The 25,071-nt window shown below is 39.3% G+C and overlaps 1 protein-coding gene and 1 pseudogene across 1 annotated transcript; one reads left to right on the top strand and one right to left on the bottom strand.

Moving 5' to 3' along the window:
* The first annotated feature begins 2,972 nt into the window (after positions 1-2,972).
* On the top strand, positions 2,973-3,799 carry LOC128260372 (gametocyte-specific factor 1 homolog; annotated as a pseudogene).
* Positions 3,800-23,827: 20,028 nt separating this feature from the next.
* LOC128260271 (probable U3 small nucleolar RNA-associated protein 11) lies at positions 23,828-24,722 on the bottom strand. The gene is made up of 2 exons (XM_052993092.1): positions 24,157-24,722; positions 23,828-24,093 (listed from the first exon to the last, which is right to left on the bottom strand). The coding sequence occupies exons 1-2, from the start codon at positions 24,628-24,630 to the stop codon at positions 23,881-23,883; spliced, it is 687 nt and encodes a 228-aa protein (XP_052849052.1). The 5' UTR covers positions 24,631-24,722; the 3' UTR covers positions 23,828-23,880.
* Positions 24,723-25,071: the final 349 nt, after the last annotated feature.

Below are 25,071 nucleotides of genomic sequence, written 5' to 3' on the forward strand. Positions count from 1 at the left end.
TCAAAGTATGGAAATCAATTGTGATGTATTAATCGAAAATTCGAATAAAGCCCGAAAAAGGTCCGCGCCTTGGGTCAACACTTCTGGCCCTGGATTCGGGGATTGGATGTTGGAATTTCTGAACGAGGAAGGCCAGTCAAAGCCAAGCGGCAAAGGACCAAGGACGAAGGAAGATGCTGCGGCCAGCGAATTGGGCGCCGCGGCGCATCTTTTTTGATCCCAGCGGGAGTTTTGCGAGCTGCCCGAAAATCACAGCAGGGGTCGAGAGGTCGTGGGGTTGCGGCTGGTGTTTTGAGCTCTATTTGGGGTTGACCTGTCGCCTGCCGTCGACAACTCGAGCCCTCGATGTTCTCGCGCGCCTCATACAGTTGCCATTTACCAGATCCTGCTGCTTCTGCCCTCCCTTTTTTTGCCGGCCGCCCTCATCCCGAGCCCACATGCCGCGTTCTTGGCTTTCATTTCGGCGCATTTGGCTTTTGTAACGTGATTATCAGACGATTTGATTTGGCGCTAAATGCAATTGCCAAACGCCAGAGTCAACGGGCAGCGGGAAAACTCCAGCACCCGGCACAAGTGGCAATTGTTTCTGTGGAAGAAGCGAACTTCTGATAAGCCAATTATCTCAAAAACAAAATCACAGCCCGCAGAAATAAGCAGAAAAAACGGCATTACCAAAAAATGAAAAACCCTGCAAAGCGAATGAAATGCAGGTGCACTTCCTAACATTAACCAGCTGCCATTTTAAAAATGCTAGCAGCCTTAGTGTGACTCGAGTTAATTAAACAATATTAGCATATAAAATCTAGAATCCGTAAGCAAGTGATTAGTAAACTATTAAATAGTAATAGTAGTAGTAATAGTAAATAGTAAATTGTAAATTGAAAAAAATAAATAATAAATAGTTAAAAAAAAAACATGAATAAATATATAAATAGTGTGACCCTATTTATAGTGCTGTAAAACTTCCCGTTCAGAGTTGCAGCTCGATTGACACTGGCAAGTGACGACCTCCGATATTTTATCGTCTCCTATTCAGTCGCCGTTTATTTGTGCTGTGACTAATTTTTTTGTCTTCTGGTCGAGAAATACATTAATGGTGTTTTCTAAACGACTGAATTGCTGAAATTCGGTCAGCTGTTTGTCAGCTGTTCCATATAAATTATTTTTATCAATCTTTTCTATAATTTATTGTCTTCGCTTCTGTAAGCCCACATTTATGCGAATCTTTTTCTTATTATAATTGCCTGACCGGCTGACATGTGCGTTCATTTCTTCTACCTTCTGCTCTACGGGTTCTTATCGGGTACCGATGGTACATGGTGCATTTTTATAACTTAAGTCATATTTGAAACATATATGCTGCATCACCGCTAAACCCATTCGGAAAGTCGTTTGCTTTGATTGATCTTTTCAGCAGCTCGGCGGAGTGGGCTGAAATTGGGCCGTATGCCATTGGTGGCTGAGATCGAGTCGCCACATGGGGCCCATCATCTTCATCTTCGGTCTCATCATCTCTCTTTGCCGCACGGCGTTTTTCCTAGCAGATGCTAACTTGTGGGTTCGGCTTTTCTGGGATCGCCTCGCCTCCCGAGGGAGTTGTTATTGTTGGCACAGTAGCAGCAAAAACACCTCGCCGGCGCACAGGTCATCTATCTGTGTGCTGGCGCATAACCCTCGGAGCGATTTGCCCCTGCCATTTCCCATATCTGTCTCCATCTTCATCTCTAGCCAAGCGCACATAAATGCGGCAGAGGAAAAGCTGGAAAAAAAATGCAAATCACTGAAGCTCAAAAGCCCAAAAGGAAGGGCGGTGGTGGTGGTTTTGCCGGCAAAGTCAAGCCATGCAAAAGTATTACAATAATTATGATAATCTATGCCATAAAAAAGAGCCCAGTACCCGAATCTGAACGTGAACGTGAACCGAAAGTCGCATTTGTGGCTTGACTTGGTGATGGATAATATGGGTGGCTTGTTGTTTGGGCGTTTGGGTGGTGCCAAAGGAATTACCATACTTTAAGCTCCCGCAAGCGGAACCCGAACAGTGAGCTGCTGAGAAATGTGCTTGAAAATCCCGAAGTTGCCAACTGGCATTTCTGCCCGTTCTGAAGGCTAAACTTAGCATCCAAAGAAAGAGAGATCGTAAACGAAATATCTGAAATATATAAAGGTGTGGTATGCTGCGTATTTTAAGCCAAGCCGTGAGATATTATTATTATTTTGGCCGCAATAAAATAAATGAAGAAGGATGAAGGCCCGCCATTCAATAATTTTTAGCGATTAAACATTACGTATCTTGTATAACATCTAAATCAAAAACATTAAAAAAAAATAATCGACAGTTAGCCAAAAGCCCCAACAGCTATGGCTGACACTCCACCTGTAGCCTAGTTAAATATTTAAGCCTACGGTGTTCATGATATAAATGATTAAACATTAAGATTTTGTACGGGTATATAAATCAAAAACCATTGCAAATAAATATTCAGGAATAAAATAAAGCTATAAAACAAATATGTCTGAATTGTCCATTTAATTCAAACCATTTGCACTCTGTATAAGAAATGAAGGAAGAGCGCTTCAAGCTGCCAGACATGTTGCCCTCAGTTGAACCTCGAGCCAACGAAGGTTGGGACGCCGAACCGCCAGCTCTAACCTACAATCCCCAGAATTTATGCGAGGAAGCTTTTGTTTTGCGTAATACCCAAGAAATCCACCGAAAAACCCAAAGAAAGTTAGGGTCCGCAAGGAAAATGATCGAAGCCAAACAAATTTTTTTAAGGTTTCCAAATCAAAAACCCGTGTTGAAATACGCAGTCACAAAAAAAGGTTAAATCCCGCGAAGAAGACAATTTAAAACAATAAATAACTTTAAATAATTAAGCTTTAATATTTGGTACGGGTATATAAATCAAAAACCATCGCAAATAAAATATATGGCACGGCCAGCAATAAAATAAAGCTATAAAACAAATATGTCTGCAAGTAATTCCGAAGCCCTACGATCGAAATTGGAAGACTATATTGTGTGTCCTTATGAAAGTGCTCATCACCTAATGACAATGCGCTATAGCAGGCATTTAACTCGCTGCGGCAGGAATTATCCATCATCCAACATGGTGAAATGCCCATATAATTCCACACATTTGCACTCTGCGTAAGAAATGAAGGTACAGCGCTTCAAGCTGCCAGACATGTTGCCCTCAGTTGAACCTCGAGCCAACGAAGATTGGGACGCCGAACCGCCAGCTCCAACCTACAATCCCCAGAATTAATGCGAGGAAGCGTAATACCCAAGGAATCCACCGGAAAACCGAAAGAAAGTTAGGGCCCGCAAGGAAAATGATCGAAGCCAAACAAATTTTTGTAAGGTTTTCAAATCAAAAACCGCAGTCACAAAAAAAGGTTAAATCCCGCGAATAAGACAGTTTATACCAATATATAACTTTAAATGAATAAACATTAAGATTTGGTACGGCACCCATCGCAAATAAAATATTCGGTGAAGTGCGTTCAAGGGCAGGAATAAAATAAAGCTATAAAACAAATATGTCTGAAATGTCTATTTAATTCAAATCATTTGCACTCTGTATAAGAAATGAAGGAAGAGCGCTTCAAGCTGCCAGACATGTTGCCCTCAGTTGAACCTCGAGCCAACGAAGATTGGGACGCCGAACCGCCAGCTCCAACTTACAATCCCCAGAATTAATGCGAGGAAGCTTTTGTTTTGCGTAATACCCTAAAAAACCCACCGAAAAACCCAAAGAAAGTAAGGGTCCGCAGGGAAAATGATCGAAGCTAAACAAATTTTTTTAAGGTTTCAAATCAAAAACCCGTGATAAAATACGCAATAACAAAAAAAGGTTAAATCCCGCGAAGACAATTTAAAAAAATAAATAACTTTAAATGATTGCACATTAAGATTTGGTACGGCACCAATCGCAAATAAAATATTCGATGAAGTGCGTTCAGGGCCAGTCATTCAATTTAAAGTGGAAGAAGAGTCTCTAGTGTCAGCCTGCTGCTCGTCTGACGGACAAATGATTTTAGATGGCAACGCAAGCTATGGGCCGTAGGGTTGAAGAGTGACCAATTAGCAATTATTTAAAATACCAGATTTACAGATCGCTTTTGGTGTTTCTTGGCCAAACGCTTATAGCCTATTCACATTACCGAATTGTTTGGTGGAACGATGGGAAGACGGGGAAAAAGTTAAATTCAGATTCACACTGCCACCGTCTACCGGTGGCTAATAGCCAATTAACATTACAGTATTTGGGGGAACAATGTTATTATTAAAATGACAGTTCTTAATTGATGGAGTCAAAACTATATCAAACTAAATACACTGGGTGATACGACATAAGATAGGAACACCAGAATTTGACGGTGGAATATTTTGGAAAAATTTGGGTCGGCAATTTGATACGCATCGTCATAAACGATAGAGTAATCCTAATGTTAACTGGCCATTATAGCGTCTGAACACAGCCACTTAAAACAGTTGTGGCGAAAAAGTTAAAGTGATCCATTCACACAGAAACAAAAAACAGCTGACCGGCCTACTCGAAGTAAAAAACAAACCTAGAAAGAAGAAGAGAACGCAAACTTTTCTAATAAAAATGCATTCTAGAGTTGGTGGTGGTGGTAGTTTTAAGTACTATTGCAAAATATGAAATATACATTCGAGATTGCTTATAATTTTAATTTGTATAAACAACAATACAAAAAACGATACTTTCGATAGTAACGAATTTTCGCTCCCAAAACATCGAAAGTATCGAACGGAGCCACTATCGATAGTTTCCTAGTTTTACCGTCTCTTTCTAGCACATGCACCTCTTATGGAAGAAAACCCCGCTAAAGCCGAAAAGCCGCCATTTTGAATAGGCTATAATGTGAATTGGGGATTTACCGCTGCTAAAAGTGTGCGAAAGCGCTACAGCTTGCTATAAATGCAGAAACATATGGGAATAGCAGAAAATCGAATAATATTGCTTTAAAAACTTTTATACCAATTTTGAATGGTAAAAGTATTTATGGTTAAAATAATCCTAAGCCAAAATATTTAAACCCTAGCATATCAATTGCCAACACAGGTCCCTACTGCTCCTGTCTCTTTCTCACTGGGTCGCTCCATCCCTTTCTGCCTTTCGACTGCCGTTCTCGTACGTTGTGCATTTGATTTTTATCTGAAAGTCTTGCAGATATTTTCTGGAAAACCAACCTACTGATTTTCCTGCTCCTTTCCCCAGTCCACGCGGAATGCCCAATGTCCAGCAGCAACATTTTACCCGGAGTGCAACGTTGCCAGTTGCCCATTGCATGTTGCATGTTTCCAGTTGCCAGTGGCGATGCCGCCAACACATCTCAGCAGTGTTGTTGTTGCTGCTGCTGCTGCTGCTGCTGACGATGTTGCTGCTGTTGTTGGCAATCCCATATATTGATGCTGCGATTGCTGCTGCTGCTGCTGGTGGTGTTGCTGGTGCTGTTGTCCGTCAGCTGCTTTTGTTGCTGCAGTATTTGTTGGTACTGCTAAAGTGGTTGCTGTTGCTGCCGGTGTTATTGTTGCAGTTGTTGCTGCTCCTCCTGACATTGTTGTTGCTGCCGCAGTTTCTACTGTTGTTGCTTTTGCCACTGCTGCTGCTTGTGTTGTTGTCGGCATGCCATCAAAATCAGGCACCACTCTTGTTGCTGCTGCTGCTGCTGCCGATGTTGCTGTTGCTGTTGCTCCCAGAACGCTCATATTTCGTTTACAATTTGATCCTTGAAAGGCACACCGACGCCAACAAACAGCGGCCACGGCCAGAAATATAAAAAGACTAATTACAACGAAAGTTGCCTTTAAACATTAAAGGAAGTGTTTTTTAAATTCCCATACAAACGTATCTTGCCCCAATAATAAAAGCCTTCTTCGACAAAAGCTAAGGCAATCAGTTGATGTCAATTTTATTGAATTTACAAATGCCATGAAGGGCCTACTGTTAAGCCAATTAAATATACAAATATTTAAATGCTTCTAATGCCACCTTAGCTAAAATTCATTGTTGAAAAAAGCATTAAATTAGAATTTAAATATTGTTGTATTATTGTTTTCTTCTACATCGAGATGTTTTGTGATATTGCAACGATACTTAAACTCATATCATTATATTATTAGATACAATGACATTGAAAATATGACCCTAAACTCTTTAAGTTTTCGGGATATGTTTTGATTCTCATATCTTTCGGTGTGGGACCCATTTCCCTTTAGGACAGTCGAGAATCGAATACGGATTCCTATTCGAACGACAGGTTGCTGTTGTACGGTCTTTCTACTTTTTTTTGGCCAGGGACAAGGCCCCCAACCCGATTTCCACACCCACAACACCCACACCCACACCAAAAAACTGAGCCTGTGTGCCATGGGTAGTTTTGATAAAACGTTTCAATGGCTGAGCACATAACAGTTGACTGGCTGTCGTGTCTGTGTGAGTTCTCTGTGTCTGTGTGACAAAGACCATAAACTTAAAAAAAAAAAAAAATAAATAAAAAGCGTAAGGACAAACGTTGTCCCGAGACCTGAAGCTAAAACTCTCGAGCTCACGGCTCATGGCTCCCAGCTAACCCCCGCCCACAAAAAAAAGAAAATATATGTATATAAATATATATATATATATACATATATATCCTGGATCCCCAGATACTACTCCCACTCGAAAGCCCAAAAACCATGTTGCTGCTGTTGACGATGCAATGCTGACTGGCATTTTGAGGGTGGCGGCGGTGATAAAAACTTGTGCTTGTTGTAATAACAACAGCATCGGCAACTGCCGCCGATGTTGGAGCTGATACTATAGTACAGCTATTACCAAAGCTATAGGTACACCCGAAAAAAATATATCAGAAAAAAATCTGTAAATACATTTTACCTTTGGAAGTTTCAATAACTAAATGGAAATAAATAAATGGTCGTACTCAAACTTTTAATGCAATGCAATGAACGCTGGTTTCAATTATATAATTTTGGCCACATTAAAATATAACTTAATATTTTAATCATACTCAAGTTTAGAAGAACGCTAAGGATTAATTTTTTAAGTGTAGATGTTTCTGCCATTGGCAATGCTGTTGCTGTTGTCGGTGCCAAACGCAGAGTTCGAACTTCACTGAACAAAGTTTTATAAGGAAACGCTGTTTGATGACAAAAATGGGCAAGAGCTAACAAACGGGGTAATTTTATTTTGTTAAATATTATATAACCACAAGTAAACATAGAAATACTAAAGTTCATTTATGAATATGCTCTTGCAAAGCTGAAATAAAACATTTTTCGACTTGATTTAAGAATATAATATAAAGTATATAAGCAAGTACAACGTTTTTCTCTCGGTGCAGGGGGTGGTGGGCGGGGGTTTGGCGTAACGCCCGTCTCAATGAGGCTATTTGGAACACAACGATTTCGCGACGACGACAACGCTCCTGATTCTGATGCTGATACTTACGAGAATGGAGATGCCTGCTGGCCGAGAATTCGGATGAGGATGTGACTGTGGATGAGGATGAGGCTGAGGATGGGAATATGGATGAGGAGGGAGATGGCAATGACGATGATGATTACACGTTGACGATGACGACTGTGTTGCTGCCACTTTTCCTCCCACTCAAACTGCCACTTTCCCTGCTTCTACACAATGAAAAACAGAATAAGGTTTTATACAACAATTTTAAAGATTTAAACTTTAAAGCAAACCTTGAAAAAGATGTAACCACAGGCTTAAGACATTATGAAATTTGAACAAGTAAAACGCTTGATGTTTTGAATGTTTTTTTTACAACTTTGTAATTTTTATCGAAATATTCTGCCAAATTTGTATAACTAAACATTTAGCCACGTTATAAAGTTTAAAATTGGGCTTTCATCTTTAGATAAATTGGTTCACAAATTCCTAAACTAAGAATATTTTCTTAAGTTGGAGTTTGTTAATACTAATCGTAATCAAAAATTGTAGTACTTGCTTAAGGCTGAGAATTTTCGGTACCCTTTTTACCGTGCATTTCTTCCACTTCCTCCGCAGCCACTTCTCCCATTCCCGCTTTCTCCGCAGCCATTTCTCCCACTTTCCTTCGAAGATATTCATCGAAAGCAGAATGACAGCCTAGAGACACATTCAAGGCGAAGCCGAGAGATAAGAAATGAATGACAGGCCCAAGAACCAGAACCCGAACCAGAACCAGATTCGGTTTGGGATTCGGGAGGGGAGAAGGGCAGTTGGGCAGGTGGGCAGGAGGGCAGGAGGAGCCAGGATACAGAGTACAGAACACAGAACACAGACAACAGGATACAGGATACAGGCCACAGGGGCCAGGAGTTGGCCCAAGGACCTCCAGCTCCGGCACATCAGTCAGTGTCAGTGTGAATGCGAAATTGCGTTGCTTTTACGAGCTCGCCTCGGCAGCACAACTGCCACATAAAAGTAATGCCTGATGGATATATTCCTCCCCCGACATCCCCAACATCCCCAACATCCCCGACATGCCCAACATCCTGGCGAAAGGTAAACCGGAGCCCGAGTCCTTGCCATCGTTACAAGATATATATCTGCGGGGAGTGGGAGTTATAAATCACAGTTGCAGGCGTTTTGGGGGCCAGATTTCAGCATCCAGTTCCTGAATCCCGAATCCAGAATTCAACCACGAGATGCGACTGGAATCACAGACCTTATTTCATGCCCGCCCATTTTCCTCACAAATATTTATATGCTAATGCTGCAAATGGGAAAACAACACAGAAAACCTGAGGAGAAACTATTGTTAATATTTAGATACTCTGTTTCACAGTCACGCAAACTTGATTTCTAGTTTTTTTTTTTTTTTAATATTTAATTTTAAAAATCAGGGAATGTCAAGGTTTGATATCTGGGGGATTGCGTCGACTTAAATTTGTAAGCCAGTGCAATATAATCCAAATTGGATCCTGAAAGCATGCCTTTTCAAGCCTACAAGCCTTTTCAAGTTTACAAAATAATATAATTTAGTGTTGCTTTAAAAACTATGTAAATAAAGCGAAAATAGCAGAATACAATTCTTATCTAGCTGTAACAAAATTGAATTCAAAACTAAACGCTGTAATTTCCAATTTCCCATTTTATGATCTTCCTTTCAACAAGTTTACAAAATAATATAATTTAGTGTTGCTTTAAAAACTATGTAAATAAAGCGAAAATAGCAGAATACAATTCTTATCTAGCTGTAACAAAATTGAATTCAAAACTAAACGCTGTAATTTCCAATTTCCCATTTTATGATCTTCCTTTCAACAAGTTGACAAGCTGGATTGGATTTGGAACCAAATCATGCTGCAGTTTTACAATATGCACTTCGCAGGCAAAGAAAGAATGTCAATAACTAATGTCAATCAGGTGACCCCCGTGGCCCCCTGCTTTTTTCCATATTTCCTCCGCTGCCAATCGAACTTTGCTCTAGGAATTATGCTTATATAAGGAGGCAAGTTCCACAAATCAGCAGCGGCAAATACGTGCAACGACGATTCAGTCACGTACCAGGATCGGAAAAAAGGAAATGGAAAAGCCAAGGGAGCATTGAGAGCATTGGCAGCATTGGGAGCATTGGGAGCATTGGGAGGAGGCAAGCAGTCAGACAAGGATAAGGCCGAATCGAAGCAGCCAAGGCAAATTCCCACTTCTCTGGCTGTAAGGCCAGAAAGCACAGCAAAAATACCAGCCGGATATAAACAAAATATAGTTCGAAACGGTGCACTGTAAATAAATAATGTGAGAAATCTAAGAAATTAAGATGAACAGAAAGAAAATGCATTACAAAAGTGAACAAAAGTTCAAAGTAGAAAAGCAATTATTAAAGTTAAATTGTTATTATAAAAAACCAATACCAATAATGGTTAAATAATGGAATGCCACAATTCCCAGTCGATTGGCATTCAAACCTGGATAATTTTAATTTTGGCCTATTTTGGCAAAATAGCTAGATGAAATACAACAATTTGGCAAAAAAAAAAATGTTTGTGGAAAAGTGATGAGTATTTTTAGCTTGATTTTCCATCAAAAAGTCTTCGATTATTTACAAAATAATGATATAAATGTAGATATAAATATGGATTAATGGTAACTATATTAGAACATTGTAGTTTTAATGAAATTTTAAAATATTCAGAAAGTATGGCGTTGCTCTAATTTTTCCCAGTTCATGGACACACGAATATATAAATATACAATATCAATATATCCGTATATATTTGGGGCCTCTGCCTGTGGGCGTAGCATGTCAACTGTGATGGAGACCGGGGGGCGTGGCAAGTGGGTGAGTTTCTCGGTTGCAACGAGATTACGAAGTGGTGTATGGGGTCATTTTTGGGTGGTTTTCTGGGTGGGTCGCATTGGTGGTTGCCACGCTTTGACGGCTACCATCGGACCCCCTTCCTGTCCTTCAGTCAACCTATCACTCGGCCTATCTCTGGGCATATCTATATGTATACGTTCGAGGATATCTGACACACAGACAGCCTGTCTTTGTGGCGCTTTTATCGGAGCTACCATCAACCATATGGGGGTTCCAGAAGTATAGGACTATGGAATGTCTTTGAACTCTTAATACCATCCAGTTACCCTAACGATTGTGCCGTCACTTTGATGGACTTAGATATAAGGAAACTCTATATTAAAAATGTTCATTTCATTTTTTTATATATAAAACAAAAACTATAGCCAAAAAATTTAAATATTGCTTGTCCCTGAAGTATAAGTTATATTGCCTTTTTTTGTTAACTAAGCATATACATTAATGTTCCAATAAATATGTTATGTATAAAGGAAACCAATCATTATATTAAAATAACAAACATTCTGGAACACTGTTTGTGTTATTTTTGTTGCTTTGCATGGGCATTGATGGCAAAAATAGAAAGGTATTCTTTGAACCACAAGTGCTTTGGCACGCTAAAAATTGAGTTTCTTGTTTTGTCGGGGTTTGTGTGAGCATTAATGCGGGGCCCAATCGTGGCAAGGAATGAATGTTACCTTTGACCCCGGTTTCACCTGCCCTGTAAACACCACCCACCACCCACTGACCTCCACGCCCACCTGCCAGGGTAATAACTTTATGCGAGGGTAACACGGAGGTCGCTGGCGACGGGGCTCACCGAAATCGGGCTCAAACAAGCATAAAACTTGCCAAACGCCAATGACGAGGTCTGTCGGTGTGTGCGTCGTATCTGTATCTATGTGAGTGCCGAACCCTCGGATTCAGATTCAGATTCAGATTCGGATTCGGATCCAGACGACAGACAGAAGACAGCCAACGATGGAGCTCCTTCGTTATATCAGCGCAGTCATCATCGATATAAACTCTCGACTGGCTGAACACACTGACAAACTGACAGAAACGGCCATGGTAAGACAAGCACTGGGAGAAAAGTTGGCTAAAATAGATTAGCAGGCATGTTTTCACAATAAATAATATAATATATTTTTAAAAAAACATATAGCTTATATAAATATTACATGTACATCATAGGATATAACAGAAAGCAGTAATGCTAAGGAATTTCTATAGACTATTATAAGTTAAAACTAGAACTGTGTTCTATTTATTTTAGTTCTTTTTACTTTTGGTACTGAGCTTACAGCCCTGTTTGCTTTAACCTTGGAACCTAGCTTGTACTAAACATTATTATAACGAGGCATAAAACTCTTTTTTTTACTAGTTATATTGGTAGTCAACCTAGACGTTCGAAAATAAGTTTTATAGTTTAAAGAGTAAGCCATCAGGTCACCTAAATTTTATTTGCAGTGTGCCTGCGCCTTTCCCAGGCTCCCATCGCTCGTTGCCAACTCCCAGCCTCCATCTCCCAACTCCCAGTTGCTCGGAACTTCCTCGAAGCTGTGCTGAGCCGGGCTGAGCTCATTCATCCATTCATTCATGCCGGGTCTCGGTTCGCTATAGTTCAGTTCAGTTCAGTTCAGTTCAGTACGGTTTTGGTTTGGCTTTGGCTTCGGATTCGTTTGTCGCTCCTTTGGCTTCAGACGCCCCACCGAGGGGGCGGCCGGGGGCGTGGCATCTGGGGGATACGACTCGAGCACACACAAACATGTGAATGCTCAGATACGTAGATAGGCAGATACTCAGATACTCAGATACGTAGCCACAGAGCCGCAGACAGACGACAAGGAGGTTGGTTTGGTTGGCAGGGTCCAAAGTTTGCGGGTCCCGCCATGCGTATACGTAATCTGGCATTAGATTACTGATCCATGTCAAATCTTTGGCTTAGGTCCGTCCATCCATTCATCCGTCCATCCGTCCATCCGTCCAACCGTCCAACCCTCCACTTGGTTGGGCCTCCGTTCGCGTTGTTTTGATTGATACGACGGGCAGGCGAACACGGACGAAGGCACTGCAAGAAAATGGTTGTTATTTTAACTATTCAACTAAAAATACTGAGAACTTTTAAAAATTTAGTTAATGGATGTATACAAAATGTTGGTATTTGATATTTACCAATGAGTGGCATAGCAATGTCAAAGATATCTATGAAGTTCTTTGTTTAAATATGCATCACAAAGCAATAAGCGCAAGATATTTAAATTGTTTAGTGGGGTGCATTTATTTGTAGATTTGGAAAATAACATTCTCAAGAAGATGTATAAAATTAAAAAAAAAAAAAATTAAGTTAAAAAGCTTACCTACAAAATTGTAATAGTAGTTGATATACAACTCGCTGTATTCGTATTAAATACTAATGTTGTATTATTTTTTGCTGTGTGGGAAATCTTCTGGCCAGTTTGCCAGGCTGCTTTGGTGTCGACAACCTCCTGCTCCTCCCAAGCCCCCCTCCTGCGCCCCTGTACTCTTAAGCCCCCCCTCCTCTCACCCCCTCTTTTCCTGCCATACGCGCCGCTGATTTTATGCGCATCGTTTCCACATCACAAAACAGGCGGCGAAAACGCTTCACATTTCCTCCCCTACCCCCTTGAAATTTTAGGCAACTGTGGGAGAGGGGCGAGGCTAAAAGGGTGAATTACTTATAATATTAAACAGTGGCCTAAAATCAGACAGGAGCGGCAAGTTGAACAGGTGAATTATTGGCTTGAGTTCCGGAGCTTGGAACAATGTCAGTTGATTGAACATTTTGCAGAGCTATAAAGGTACAAAGAAGGGGGTGGCCCGTTTCCTTTGGCGTGGGTGGGCGCCAGGCGAAATCCAATCTCGCACTTCACTTCCCTGGACCAAAAAAAAAAACAAAAGCAAAAGCAAAAAAAAAGAAAGAGGAAAAGCAAGAGGAAAAGGAAAAGGCTAAGACCGGTGACCATTGTAATCAGCGCGAGATTATAACCAGATTGCGATGCGGCCAGGAATAAATTCTCATCTGCGGTTCTCATCTGATTAGGTGGTTATAAGCCTCACTGGGTCTAAGCAATTAATTCGATTAGTTGGCCGAGGATCTCTCTCATCTCTTCCCCCAATCGAGTGCTCAACAGCGTAGTATTATCCTGGGAAAGCACTGGAAAACGGAGTAGTTCGTTCACAGGAAAATTTGTTTTAAGTGGGGTGTTTGAATTTTTTGAATTCATTTCTTATGTAGAAATTAATTATAGTAAACATATGTAATAGCAAATTAATCACAGGTTATTCGTTTTTCATGTAACTTGTATGTATTCGCTTAAACTAATTTATTTTCTAAATTTATTCATCATGTAGTTGTTTGAAGTCTTCGGAGAAAATTCATATACTAAGATTTAATATTTTTAGATCTCATCATTAAAAAAATATTGAACACTATAAATATACATTATAATTTAGGGCCCAAAAAATAAATAACAAATGGCGACATATGCGACACTGCCAATTTATAATTTAACATTTGGCCACAAAGCTTAAAAAAAATTGTTATTCCACAACATTGTTCCATCGAAACGAAAAGCCATCAACTGTTGACATAAAGCTTTCCATCTATGATATGGGGCTGTGGCCATTGTTTTAACCCATGACCCCCATGAACAAAAGTGAAAACCCAAACAAATACGACCCCTCTCGTCGCCATCCTTTCGTTTTCCCTTTCGCTGTTTTCGAGTCCTGCACTTCATTAATAATGCACAGTTTACCTTAAGAGGATTTCCAACGCCTCCTCTGCTAATAATAAGGACACAAAGGCGCACACACTCTCACATGCCACGCCCTCTTTCGCCTTCCCTTCCCCACCCCCTTCCACTTTCATCACCCCCTTTTCACCCACGCTTTTTCGAGGCACGAGAATATGAAAGTATGTGGGAATTCTGCGACGTGCTGGTTTTTAGAGATCTTTTATGGGACAAAATAAAGAAGAAGCTTCTTCTGCTTTGAGCCTTGAATACACTGAAAAACATATCCAGATTTGTAAACTCTAAAATTATTTTAAAATATTTAGTATACTTGCGTGTAAACAAAAATTATGTATTTGGTAAGGGATTTTTAAACAAGTAAACAAAAAAATTATATAGTTAGATATACACATATAAATTTAATAAATAGAATTCCATTTGTTAAAATAATAGTCCTTCTAAATCATTTTAAATTTTTTTGGTAGGATATGCATTGTAAAATTATACAAATTAAGGCTTTTACTCTTTAAAGGTTTTTCTAACGTAGTTGCAAAAAGATGGTTAAGTCACATATATAATGTATAATTTAAAATGGGAAATACAGAAATATAAAGCATTTTCTCTTGGTGCACAGGTTGGTGAGGGACGAATGGGGACTTTTTGCCCAGCACGCCCTAATTTCAGCTTATTATTAACCAGCTCGCTTGGGCTTCGCCTAAAGTTTTTGGATAGAAGGAAAAGGGGGATGGCCGGCAGGGGAAAGGGGGCGGGGCAGGGGACGCGGTGTGTGTGGGGGGCGTGGTCGCAGTTAACGGCAACAACATCTGTGAAGATGCCAGCATAATTATAACAATCATTTCATAATCATATTTTATTTGTAGTTTGCTTTTTTCGAGTTCACCCCCTGTTAAAGTCTACCCCCCCTCCCCCACCCTTCACCACCCGCCGCCTCTGGTGGCCCGCTGTGTGCCACGCCCCCTCCGCTAGCACCGCCTTCTCCTTCGGGCATTCACAACCCCGCAGGTTTTCGCTTATAACCATTTTTTTGAAACAGTTGCCAAAAAAGGAAAAAAACGGATCAAGGGGAAGCTGTACACCGAAAACAAAAGTTGTAAAATTATTTGCATTAATTATTCCATGGCTATTTAAATAATACAACTTATTTTTAAAAGTGTTTTTGTTGTAACTTGGTCAAAATAAGACGCACAGCCATAAGACAGACCGTTTTTTGGAGCTTACGACCTATACATTAACTATGGATGCATTCCCGGTCGATTTGGGAAAAGAAATTTTATGGCCAAATTTCACATTTTTTAAACAGCTTACATCATCATTTCTTGCCAAAATATGAAAATCTGAAAAAATTTTAGCTGTGAATGCCATTCGATTGGAAATTTTATGACGAATTCAACGGTGTATGGCAATTCAACTTTTGGCCATTCTTTCCCAGGGTTTTGACACAAAAACCAAGTTTTTAATGTGTTTTTGGGATTTTTGAGGATTTTTCAAAAAAAATTATTTCTGAAGAGTCTTCTTGCTGTAACTTTTCCAAAATAAGACCCAAAAGTCAAAAGATTTGGTATTTGGAACAGCTGGTAACCTATACCATCCATCCCTGATCGATTTAAAACAATTAATTTTGTTTTAACACAAAAACCGAATTTTGAAAAGCGTGTTTTTGGAAAATTAAGATATGTCCAATTTTTTGACTTTTTTGTAAGGGGGTACATCATCATTTATTGCAGAAATTTGAAAATCTGAAAAATTTTAACTGTGAATGCCATTCGATTGGAAATTTTATTACGAATTCAACGGTGTATGACATTCCACCATTTGACCATTAGTTCCCAGGGTTTTGACACAAAAACCAAGTTTTTAATGTGTTTTTTGGATTTTTGAGGATTTTTCAAACAAAATTATTTCTGAAGAGTCTTTTTGTTGTAACTTTGCCAAAATAAGACCCAAAATCAAAGGAGTTGCTATTTTTAACAGCTGGCAACCCATACCATCCATCCCTGATCGATTGAAAACAATTAATTTTGTTTTGACACTAAACCCGAATTTTAAAAAGCGTTTTTTTGAAAAATTAGCATATGTCCAGTTTTCGGACTTTTTTGTAAGGGGGTACATCATCATTTTTTGCCGAAATTTGAAAATCTGAAAAAATTTTAACTGTGAATGCCATTCGATTAGAAATTTTATTACGAATTCAACGGTGTATGATATTCCAGCATTTGACCATTATTTCCCAGGGTTCTGACACAAAAACCAAGTTTTTAATGTGTTTTTTGGGATTTTTGCAGATATTTCAAACCAAATTATTTCCTTAGAGTCTTTTTGTTGTAACTTTGCCAAAAAAAATACCCATAGTCATAAAAGTTGCTGTTTTGAACAGCTGGCAACCTATACTATATATTTCCGATCGATTGAAAACAATTAATTTTGTTTTGACACTAAACCCCAATTTTAAAAAGCGTTTTTTTGAAAAATTAACATATGTCCAATATGACTAAAACAAGGCGCTTTGCTTAAGATCCCATTCCTTTTAAATAAGCAATCTTTTTGCTGCGTGTATTGCCCAGGGGCGTGGGGAGGGACCAGTCTGAGGGGGGTTCTCACAAGGGTATGAGGGTGTTAGGGTTCGGGGTTACCAGACACAACAGCGACAGATGTGTTTCTCATTCGATTTTTAATATGCGGCCAATCTAACTGTAATTGGTTTGTTATTGTCTGCCCCGGCAAGGACGAATGGGTGCGACAGGGACGCCGCTAGTCCCGGTGGATCGAAGGACTCAAGGGTTCACTGTAGCTATAACCTTCGCAATCCCCTCCCCCTCCTTTCCGGGCAGGTTCCCTGCTGCGGTAAATATCTATCGTTTATTGTTATTGCTCTTGTTCGCTCTATTGTTTTCATTGTTCCAGCCACTCCCCCCACAAAATGTTTGGTTAAATTTATGAAAAATGTTGTTCACACTTTCTCTGCAGCCAAACAAAAATATAAAAAGGGAAGAGCCAAGGGGCGAAGCAAAAAAAGTAAAGAAAGGAAACAGAAACAGAAACAGAACTGAAGGCCGCCTGCTGGGGGGGGTGGCGAATGGGCGAATGGGCAAACAGGTGGCGATGGTGGGCGGTGGGTGGTGGGCGTGTACCGACCTTTTGTTGGTGTACCAAATGGGTTACACGCTCGCACATGTCGCACTCCCTCAGCTTAGTCCTCAAATGTTTGTTACCACTTTACTCTCCAAAAAACCCTAAATCCCTCACGCACAAAGACCCACAACCAATAATTCAGCCCAAAAAGCCACCCAAAGTTGTTGAGCTCAACATGACAAAAACTAACACGCAAAAAATGTGTGTATCGAAGGATGCAACTTTGGGTACGTTATTTTACAATGGTTAACCAGATTTTAAGAGGATCAACCAGGGGTTATAACTCAAAGAAAGTAAAGGCCACAATGGGCCAGTTTTGAGTTCAGATGAAAGGCAGAGTAGATATAGCACTTAAAATGAAAAGGCATTTAAGTAAAGATAGTAAAAAAAAGATAGTAACTATGCCATCATCATAATAATAATTTCAATTATTTATTAGATAAAACTATCAAAAACGTAACTGACAAAATAATGTCATACACAACATAGCATGCAATTTTAAAGATTTTTATAACTACCATTTTTATTTTAATATTTTTATGAAATATATTTATTTTGTCAAAACTTATGAAAGATTGTTTTACTTGTAACAAAGGTAAATTATAGACTATATTAAGCATCTTTCACATCTTATTGGTGTATTTACGCCAGTTGATTCTACAACTCCCTTTGTAATTAACCAAAAACCCTTTCTAATTTACAAACCAAGCGATTTCCCCACCGGAATAAATCCAAATGAACTTTGCCGTGCTCACCTTTGGTCTGAAATAAGTTTCCCCAACGGTCTTCTTCCGGTAGTTTCCATTGCCATTCCCAACTCCAATTCCATCTGGCACCCAAAGGGCCACTACTTCTCCTGACCACAATGACAGTCGCATCGAGCTTGACGAATGCTCCCCCCAAACGGGTTCAGAGTGTTGCCAAAACTTTGCCCATTCACATCAGTCAAGGCGCACTCGAAAAAATATATAATATAATAAATATTAATTATAGATTATATTATACATTTATTTTAGTTTCTCCTTGAAAAACAGTATACGAAAGTTTGTTTGCTAAATTAATCATTAACTGACAATGAGACACATTTTAAATAAAAAAAGTATATTTTTCCCAGTTAAAAGTATAAAAATATCAATGCCTTTTAGGATATAATGATTTACCAACTGCACCGCTATAAAATTTTGCAAATTATTTAAAATCAGCTAACATTTTTGTCGTACAACTAAACAGCACAGTATAAGCAACCGTGTTTTATAATAAAATAAAAATGCTTAAATCAAGGAATTAAGACCTCAAAGCGCTAAAATAAAATTTTAATATATTTTCAAGTTAATAATGAATTTACAAAATATTTAAAATCGGCAGTGATTTTTGTCACGTATATAAATAAGATATTCCTTGTTTGATGATGAAATATATTCGCATATTGGGAAAAAGTGTTCTTAAATCAAAGGATTAAGACCTAAAAGCGGTGATATATCATTTTTCCCAAGTGTGTCCAAGTATTTTGTGGGGAGGGGGAAAGTCGGTGGTTGACGATGGCCAGTGGAAAGGGTAACATTTTTGTGGGTGTGCGCTTTACACGCACATAATCCTCGACCGGGGACGCATCTGAATCTGAATCTGAATCCGCATCCGACTCCGAATCTCGTTTGAGATTTGTCGCTATCGCCATCGCCATCGTGGTCTAAACGATTGATGGCACTCGTCGACATCGTCTGCTCTGCCCTGCTCTGCTCTGCACTGGTCCGCCCTGTCAAAAATCCACATCCACATCTACGAACTCAACCGTGGGTTGGAACCCCCTTCGCAGTGGGAATTTTGGAAGTGTGCTCGGGGTTTTCTGGTGAGGAAATGATAAATTGCGCATTTGGGAGTTTTAAAGGTCAATTTAGGGGTTACTCTCACACTCTAACGATTCGGGAAACAAACTGACTGACAGATGAACGAAAAATGAATAGATGGATATAAGGATGGCCAGGGAACGACAGTTTGGCTTCACAAAAGGTGGCTTAATTGGGAACTAAAATTAGCTAAGCAAAGAAATATATAATCACAATTTTATTAAGAAGTGGAAGAATTTAAAAAGAGTTACAAGTAGCCAGTATATACCATTAAGCTATTTGCAAACAAACAAATTAAAAAAAATAAACACAATAAGAAGTATGTCAAGTAACAAAATAAAATCACAAAAAACGCAACCCTAAACAGACAACTAACTAACTGTATTTGTTAACATTATATGTATATTATTTAAAATATTAAACTCGGCAAAGCCTAACCCAAGGTTTTTTGTTTCAACATTTATCTGTATATATTTTATCTTACATAAACGCGATCTCTTCAGCTGAAATTTGGGAGAGTGCAAACTTTCGAATTAATCAAAGAATTAAAAGGACAAAGTCACACTTATTTTTACAGTTCATTTTGGTTAATGTTTTTAATACTTTATTATATAGCTATTATTTTTTCTATAAGATACAGCCAGATATTTCCAGAAAAAAGCCAAAAAGACAGCTCTTAAAAAGGCAGACGAGGACTTCCGCCGCCCGTAAACAGCGACACTTCAAAGTTAACTCGCACAATAAAAAGTCCGTGTACGAGTGCGAGGACCCTTTCGAACTTATCAAAAAGTAACAGGGTTGCACTCGAGCGGGGTAACCCTCCGTATCCACGAGTCCTTAAATATTCGGATCTAAAGAGTCCTCCACACTCCGGGGAGTAACTGCGTAAACTGAATTTGCTTATGGGATTTGTCTAGTGCGCCTGTTGACTTGCCAGTTGGCGTTTATATTAATGGCTCAGGTTGGGCTCGACTCGGTCCTCCACTCGTTTTTTATATTTTACCCGGATTTCGGATTGTTAGGGATCGCTGCGAACTGACGCGTGCCCGTATTTGGGTTTGAGTTAGGGTTTCCATTTAGGGGTGGTTTTCGGGGCTGGAGTGACACACAAGGTGCCTAAATGGCCAGGTAAATCATAACTGTAACGATGATGACACACAGTTTGTCTGTCGCAAGTTCGGCAAAAGGGCTGTCCATTTCCCATGACCGCTTGCATATGTTTGCCTAACTAAAAAATGTTACAATATTTAAAAGGTGGTGTGGTATACCAATCGAAAAGATATCATTAATAGGCCTTTGGAAGAATGAATCTAATTTACAGCGTTTTGATTTATGTTTAATTTTCTATTATGTACTAACAACATAATCCAATCCCTTGAGCATATAAAAACAGAATTATTTCAAAAGGAAAAGGCTTGTTACAAAGTTTCTTGAAGTTGCTAAATTTTTATTGCCAAATCTATTAATTTTCTGTTAAAATATGTTTGTCCATTTTTAAATTCAGTTTTGATGTTGAATTGATTGATTTTTTTTTTTTTAGTATAAGTAGTATTTTTACAATATAACTTATAAACTTGTAAACATGTCTTTACAATCTCTTTTCACACAGTTATTAAGCAAATTGAAAAACAATTGAAATATAATTGTTATGTTTTATTTGACGGCTTAATAATGGATTCTATGCATTTAGCAATCGCTTGGTCGCAGTATGCTTTAGTTCCCAGCCACGCCCCCCGCCCAGGACCGCCCTCTCGTCAAATCCCCTTAATTTGTTTATCAATCTGGAATTGGCTTGCAAATGACATCTCCGGACTGCCTCTAAACCCCTTTGCCCGCACGTTTCCCAAGCAAGTGCCACGCCCACAGGCACATCCTACTCGCATTCTGCCCCCATAACCGTGACATTGAACGGGATCCAGCACTGAGAAAAAACTATATGACATTTTTAAGGGCGATCACATTTATATAAATCTGTAATACACAATGACGAGTAATAATCACTACCAAATTATTAAGCAGATTGAATATAACATGCATTTAATTCCACTAAAATATAATTTCCACCACAATCCATTAATACATACTCCAGAACGGTTAAACAAATATTCGTATTTATTGTAAAATTTAGATTTTATAAACTGCAAAACATTTTAATTTTGCATTTGCCAACAATTATTTTCCTCTGTGTGGCCTTAGCGTCTGGGTTTTTGGATCTGGCCGTGCTAAGGGCACGTGTAAAAGTTTGTAGCTCCGGTCACGTGACCGCACGTGTCCCGCCGCTCGTACAATCGTACACCCACCCAACCAGCCACCCAACTACAGCGACACCCCTCGATAAGGTGAACCCCGTCCAGAATTCGGCGACTGGGCCGCCGTGATAAGCGCAACCTGACAACTGAGCGCGTGTTTCTGAGTTCCTAAGTTCCTGAGTTCCTGAGTTCCTGAGTGTTCCCGAGGAGATGTCCAAGACCAGGTCCTGGATTTCTGGTTCCGCCCGGCCTTCCACCCGCCTATCTGGATGGATCTGGGATGAAAAGGCCCGGGGACCGGAGACCGGTCCAACCTTCCATCATTGATGGTTTTGTTAGCGTAAATATCTTAATTCACCGCTTCGCCGCCCCCGACACGCGTGAATCGTGTGCATTTGACATGAGAATCGCTTCCCGCTTTCCGTTTCCCGTTTCCCCGCTTTTTGGTTTACACTTCTCGGCTTTTGTTACTTTTTTCTTTAAAGCGGAAAAGCGCGGCGCAAAAAATATTTAGCGCAATTCATTCTCACACTCAACGGGATTTAACGAGCTTACAATTAATGTATAATCCTGTTTTTGGAACACCGCTTCATGTCCATGCATTTGGATTCCGGGAAAGCTAACGTGGGAAGTTATGAAAAAACTTTGAATTGGGCATTATGAACTTATGAACTTGTTAACTAGATTAAGTCATAACATCATATAAATATGTATTAAGCTCAAAGACAAGCCGAACAAGCCACACGATTATTATCTTTCGACGGATCGAACTCCAGCAAGAAATACTTACAAAATCTACTATTGCATTTTAAAATAAATTTATTTGAAATTTATATAACATTATATTTACGTACAAATTATATCGTGAAATATTTATTAATAAAATCGAATTTACGTTGTAAAATTAGGCATACAACTTTCAAATACACCTTATTTATAGCTATACAAATAACGAAATATTTAATTCTAAGATATATTTTTAATATAATAAGTTTCTGGCAAAGCCAACATTAAAATGTTAAAATCTTACTGTTATTTATAGAGGCTTAAGGTGTGTATGTATTGTAAAGAATCGAAAACTTTTTATGCCATATTGCTATTTTGTAATTATGCTTGTAAACGTATTTTGGTTGATCGCAGTAAACTGGAGCTTGTAAGCTCATAGTGAGTCAACTAATACTCAGCGAAACCTTGACCTGCCCTCCCCCAAAAAAACAAACAATAGCTGCAGCACCACCCCAGTTGAATTCATCCAAGGCAGTCACACACATGTGCCCACCGCAATCGCATTTCCATTTTCAGTCCCACTCCCATTTTCCGAACACCCCTCGTTTGGCAGTTAAGTTTCAAATTACAAACCCAATTGATGCTAGTTAAAAAATCTGTGCAGGTTATGCGTTACTACTTGGGATTCCACCCCGAAACCCGGTTTGTTGTGATGCCCTCGTGACAAGTCCGATTAGGTGAGCTGTACTGCACAGATCTAAGCCAAACCGATCCGATCCGATCCGATCCCAGCCCATTCCTCACCATCCCCTTAACTCCTATCCCAAAAGTACCCATTGTTGTGGATAGTGTCAACACAGCCATCTATTTTATGCATAATTTAGCGTGCCAAAATGCGCGACTCATCAAAATGGTGTCATATGTTTTTATCGGCACAACAAGGACCAAAAACAATGTCGGGATACGGCGAATGTTTGCCCGTCCGTCTGTCGCCTGCGGTTTCCGATTCCAAGAGTGAAAGGTACAACTGGTTTGGTTACAAAATGTTCTTAAAAAAAACAGTTTGTCATACACTCTCTGAAAACAATCATTAATAAAACATACTTTCAATAATGACAACCTTTAAATCAAGAAGCATTTCTTCCTTTGAATTATATTAACAATTGATTATTAAAATACTTGCTTCACATAGATTTTTAGGAATCAAAGTTTCTTTCAATGCGAAAACATGTAATTAAATTAAAAAAAAGTTACCTTTGATTTTATCCATACATATATTCTAAAATTATAGACTTGTGGTTACATTATATTTTCCTTTAAATTTATATATCTTTTATTTTGTTTTTGTGATATTTTATTTCATAAGTTTTATACATTTAAGTTTTCACTATTTTTAAGTATTTATCAAAAACTCAAACCAAGTACATCCAAGCCAGGTAAATATCTTGGCTATGTGCTAAAACTTAACGAAGCATACTGTATGATTGATGGTTTGAGTTTTGGGTTGATCTAAATCCTATCTAACGAAACTTTCAGGGCAGCTAGTAGAGTTTCAACCCCAACATGTTAACAAAAAATATTAATAATTTCGTGATTTGTGGATTGGCAAAATATTTTATTATAGAATTAATCCTTTTTTTGAGAAAAATCCCAGACATAATATAATTTAGCAGAGTTATTTGGCCATAGAATAACGAATGCTATTTTTGAGAGATCGTTGTATACAATGTTCATCTTATTTATCCCCCTGGAACATAACAAAAATCAATTTAACTCTTAATTGCTTTAATAATTATAAAGAACTTAAAATGCAAACAATCCTCATTTCTTTCGTTCATATCGGAATCGATAGACGGGCGCACTGTCCTTGGTGCCGCTTTTCAGTTTCTTCGGCTTCAGAAGACGCGGCTGCTTGAGTGTGTTCTTCAACTGAATCTTCTGCTGGACGATTCCCAGCTCCCTTTCGCGGAACTCACGTTTCTTTAGCTCGTTAATGCGCTGCTGTTTGGCGGAGTTTGGCTTTGAGGGAGTTTCCTAAAAAGAGCAATGATACACATGTTAAATATTAGGCAGCACCGTCCCATGACCTTCACTTACCGTCTTTTTATCCGCTTCCTGGAGGCGTTCGCCCAGTGTGACCGCCTGCCGGCGACCCTGGTCGTCGAAAGTGAACCTCTGGTTTGCTCCGGCATCGTCCACGTCCATCAGCGTGACCTTCAAGCGGTCGATCTTCTTGCGCTCAATGGTGCGCTTCATCACCACATACTTGAGGTCCTGCGTCTGCATGAGGGCCAGTTGTTCGGGCGTGTGCTCGTCCTTCTTTTCCTGCTCGCGGTGCTCATCGTTGGACAGCTTGGAGTTGATCATGTGGTGGTAGAACTCGTCGGGATTCTTGTTCTGCGCCCGCCGGTGCAATAGCTTCAGCGTCTTCTCCTTTTTCTGCGCGTCGAGGGCCCGCTTTTTGTAGTCCTTCTTCTTCTCCAGAAATCCCAGGTGCTGGCGCGCCTCCGGCTGGTGGCGCTCCCGGTGCACCTTCTGGTTGCTTTTCGAGGCCTTCTTCCACGAGGACATCTTTCAGCAGCAAATTAAATACAAATTTTGAACAAAATTTCGTTTGTTTTGGTTGGAAAACGTGCGCTTCGGGTAGTGCTGGAAAATTCTAATTTTTTTAGTGTTGTACAGCGTGGAAATCGGGAATGCGCAACAGTACGATAGTTTTAAACAAAATAAACTGTGACTTGAACATGATATGTTATATATATGCACTCAACGAGCACAGACAAATTTAGTTAATTTAAACTTAAAATCAGCACATTATTAAAACGTCTTATCTAAAAGCCAAAAGCTCTGCAATGCACATAACGATTTGAAATAATAATAACCATATAAACAACTATTATATAAAATATATCTAAATGTTATACTGTTATAGAAACAAAAAAAAAACAAATTTAGATAATAAGTCTTTAATAATAATTGTAGCCCCTACGAAGATAACTTTTTTCAGCATTT

Source organism: Drosophila gunungcola (genome assembly GCF_025200985.1).
Source record: "Drosophila gunungcola strain Sukarami chromosome X unlocalized genomic scaffold, Dgunungcola_SK_2 000021F, whole genome shotgun sequence".
In the NCBI taxonomy this organism is placed as follows: domain Eukaryota; kingdom Metazoa; phylum Arthropoda; class Insecta; order Diptera; family Drosophilidae; genus Drosophila; species Drosophila gunungcola.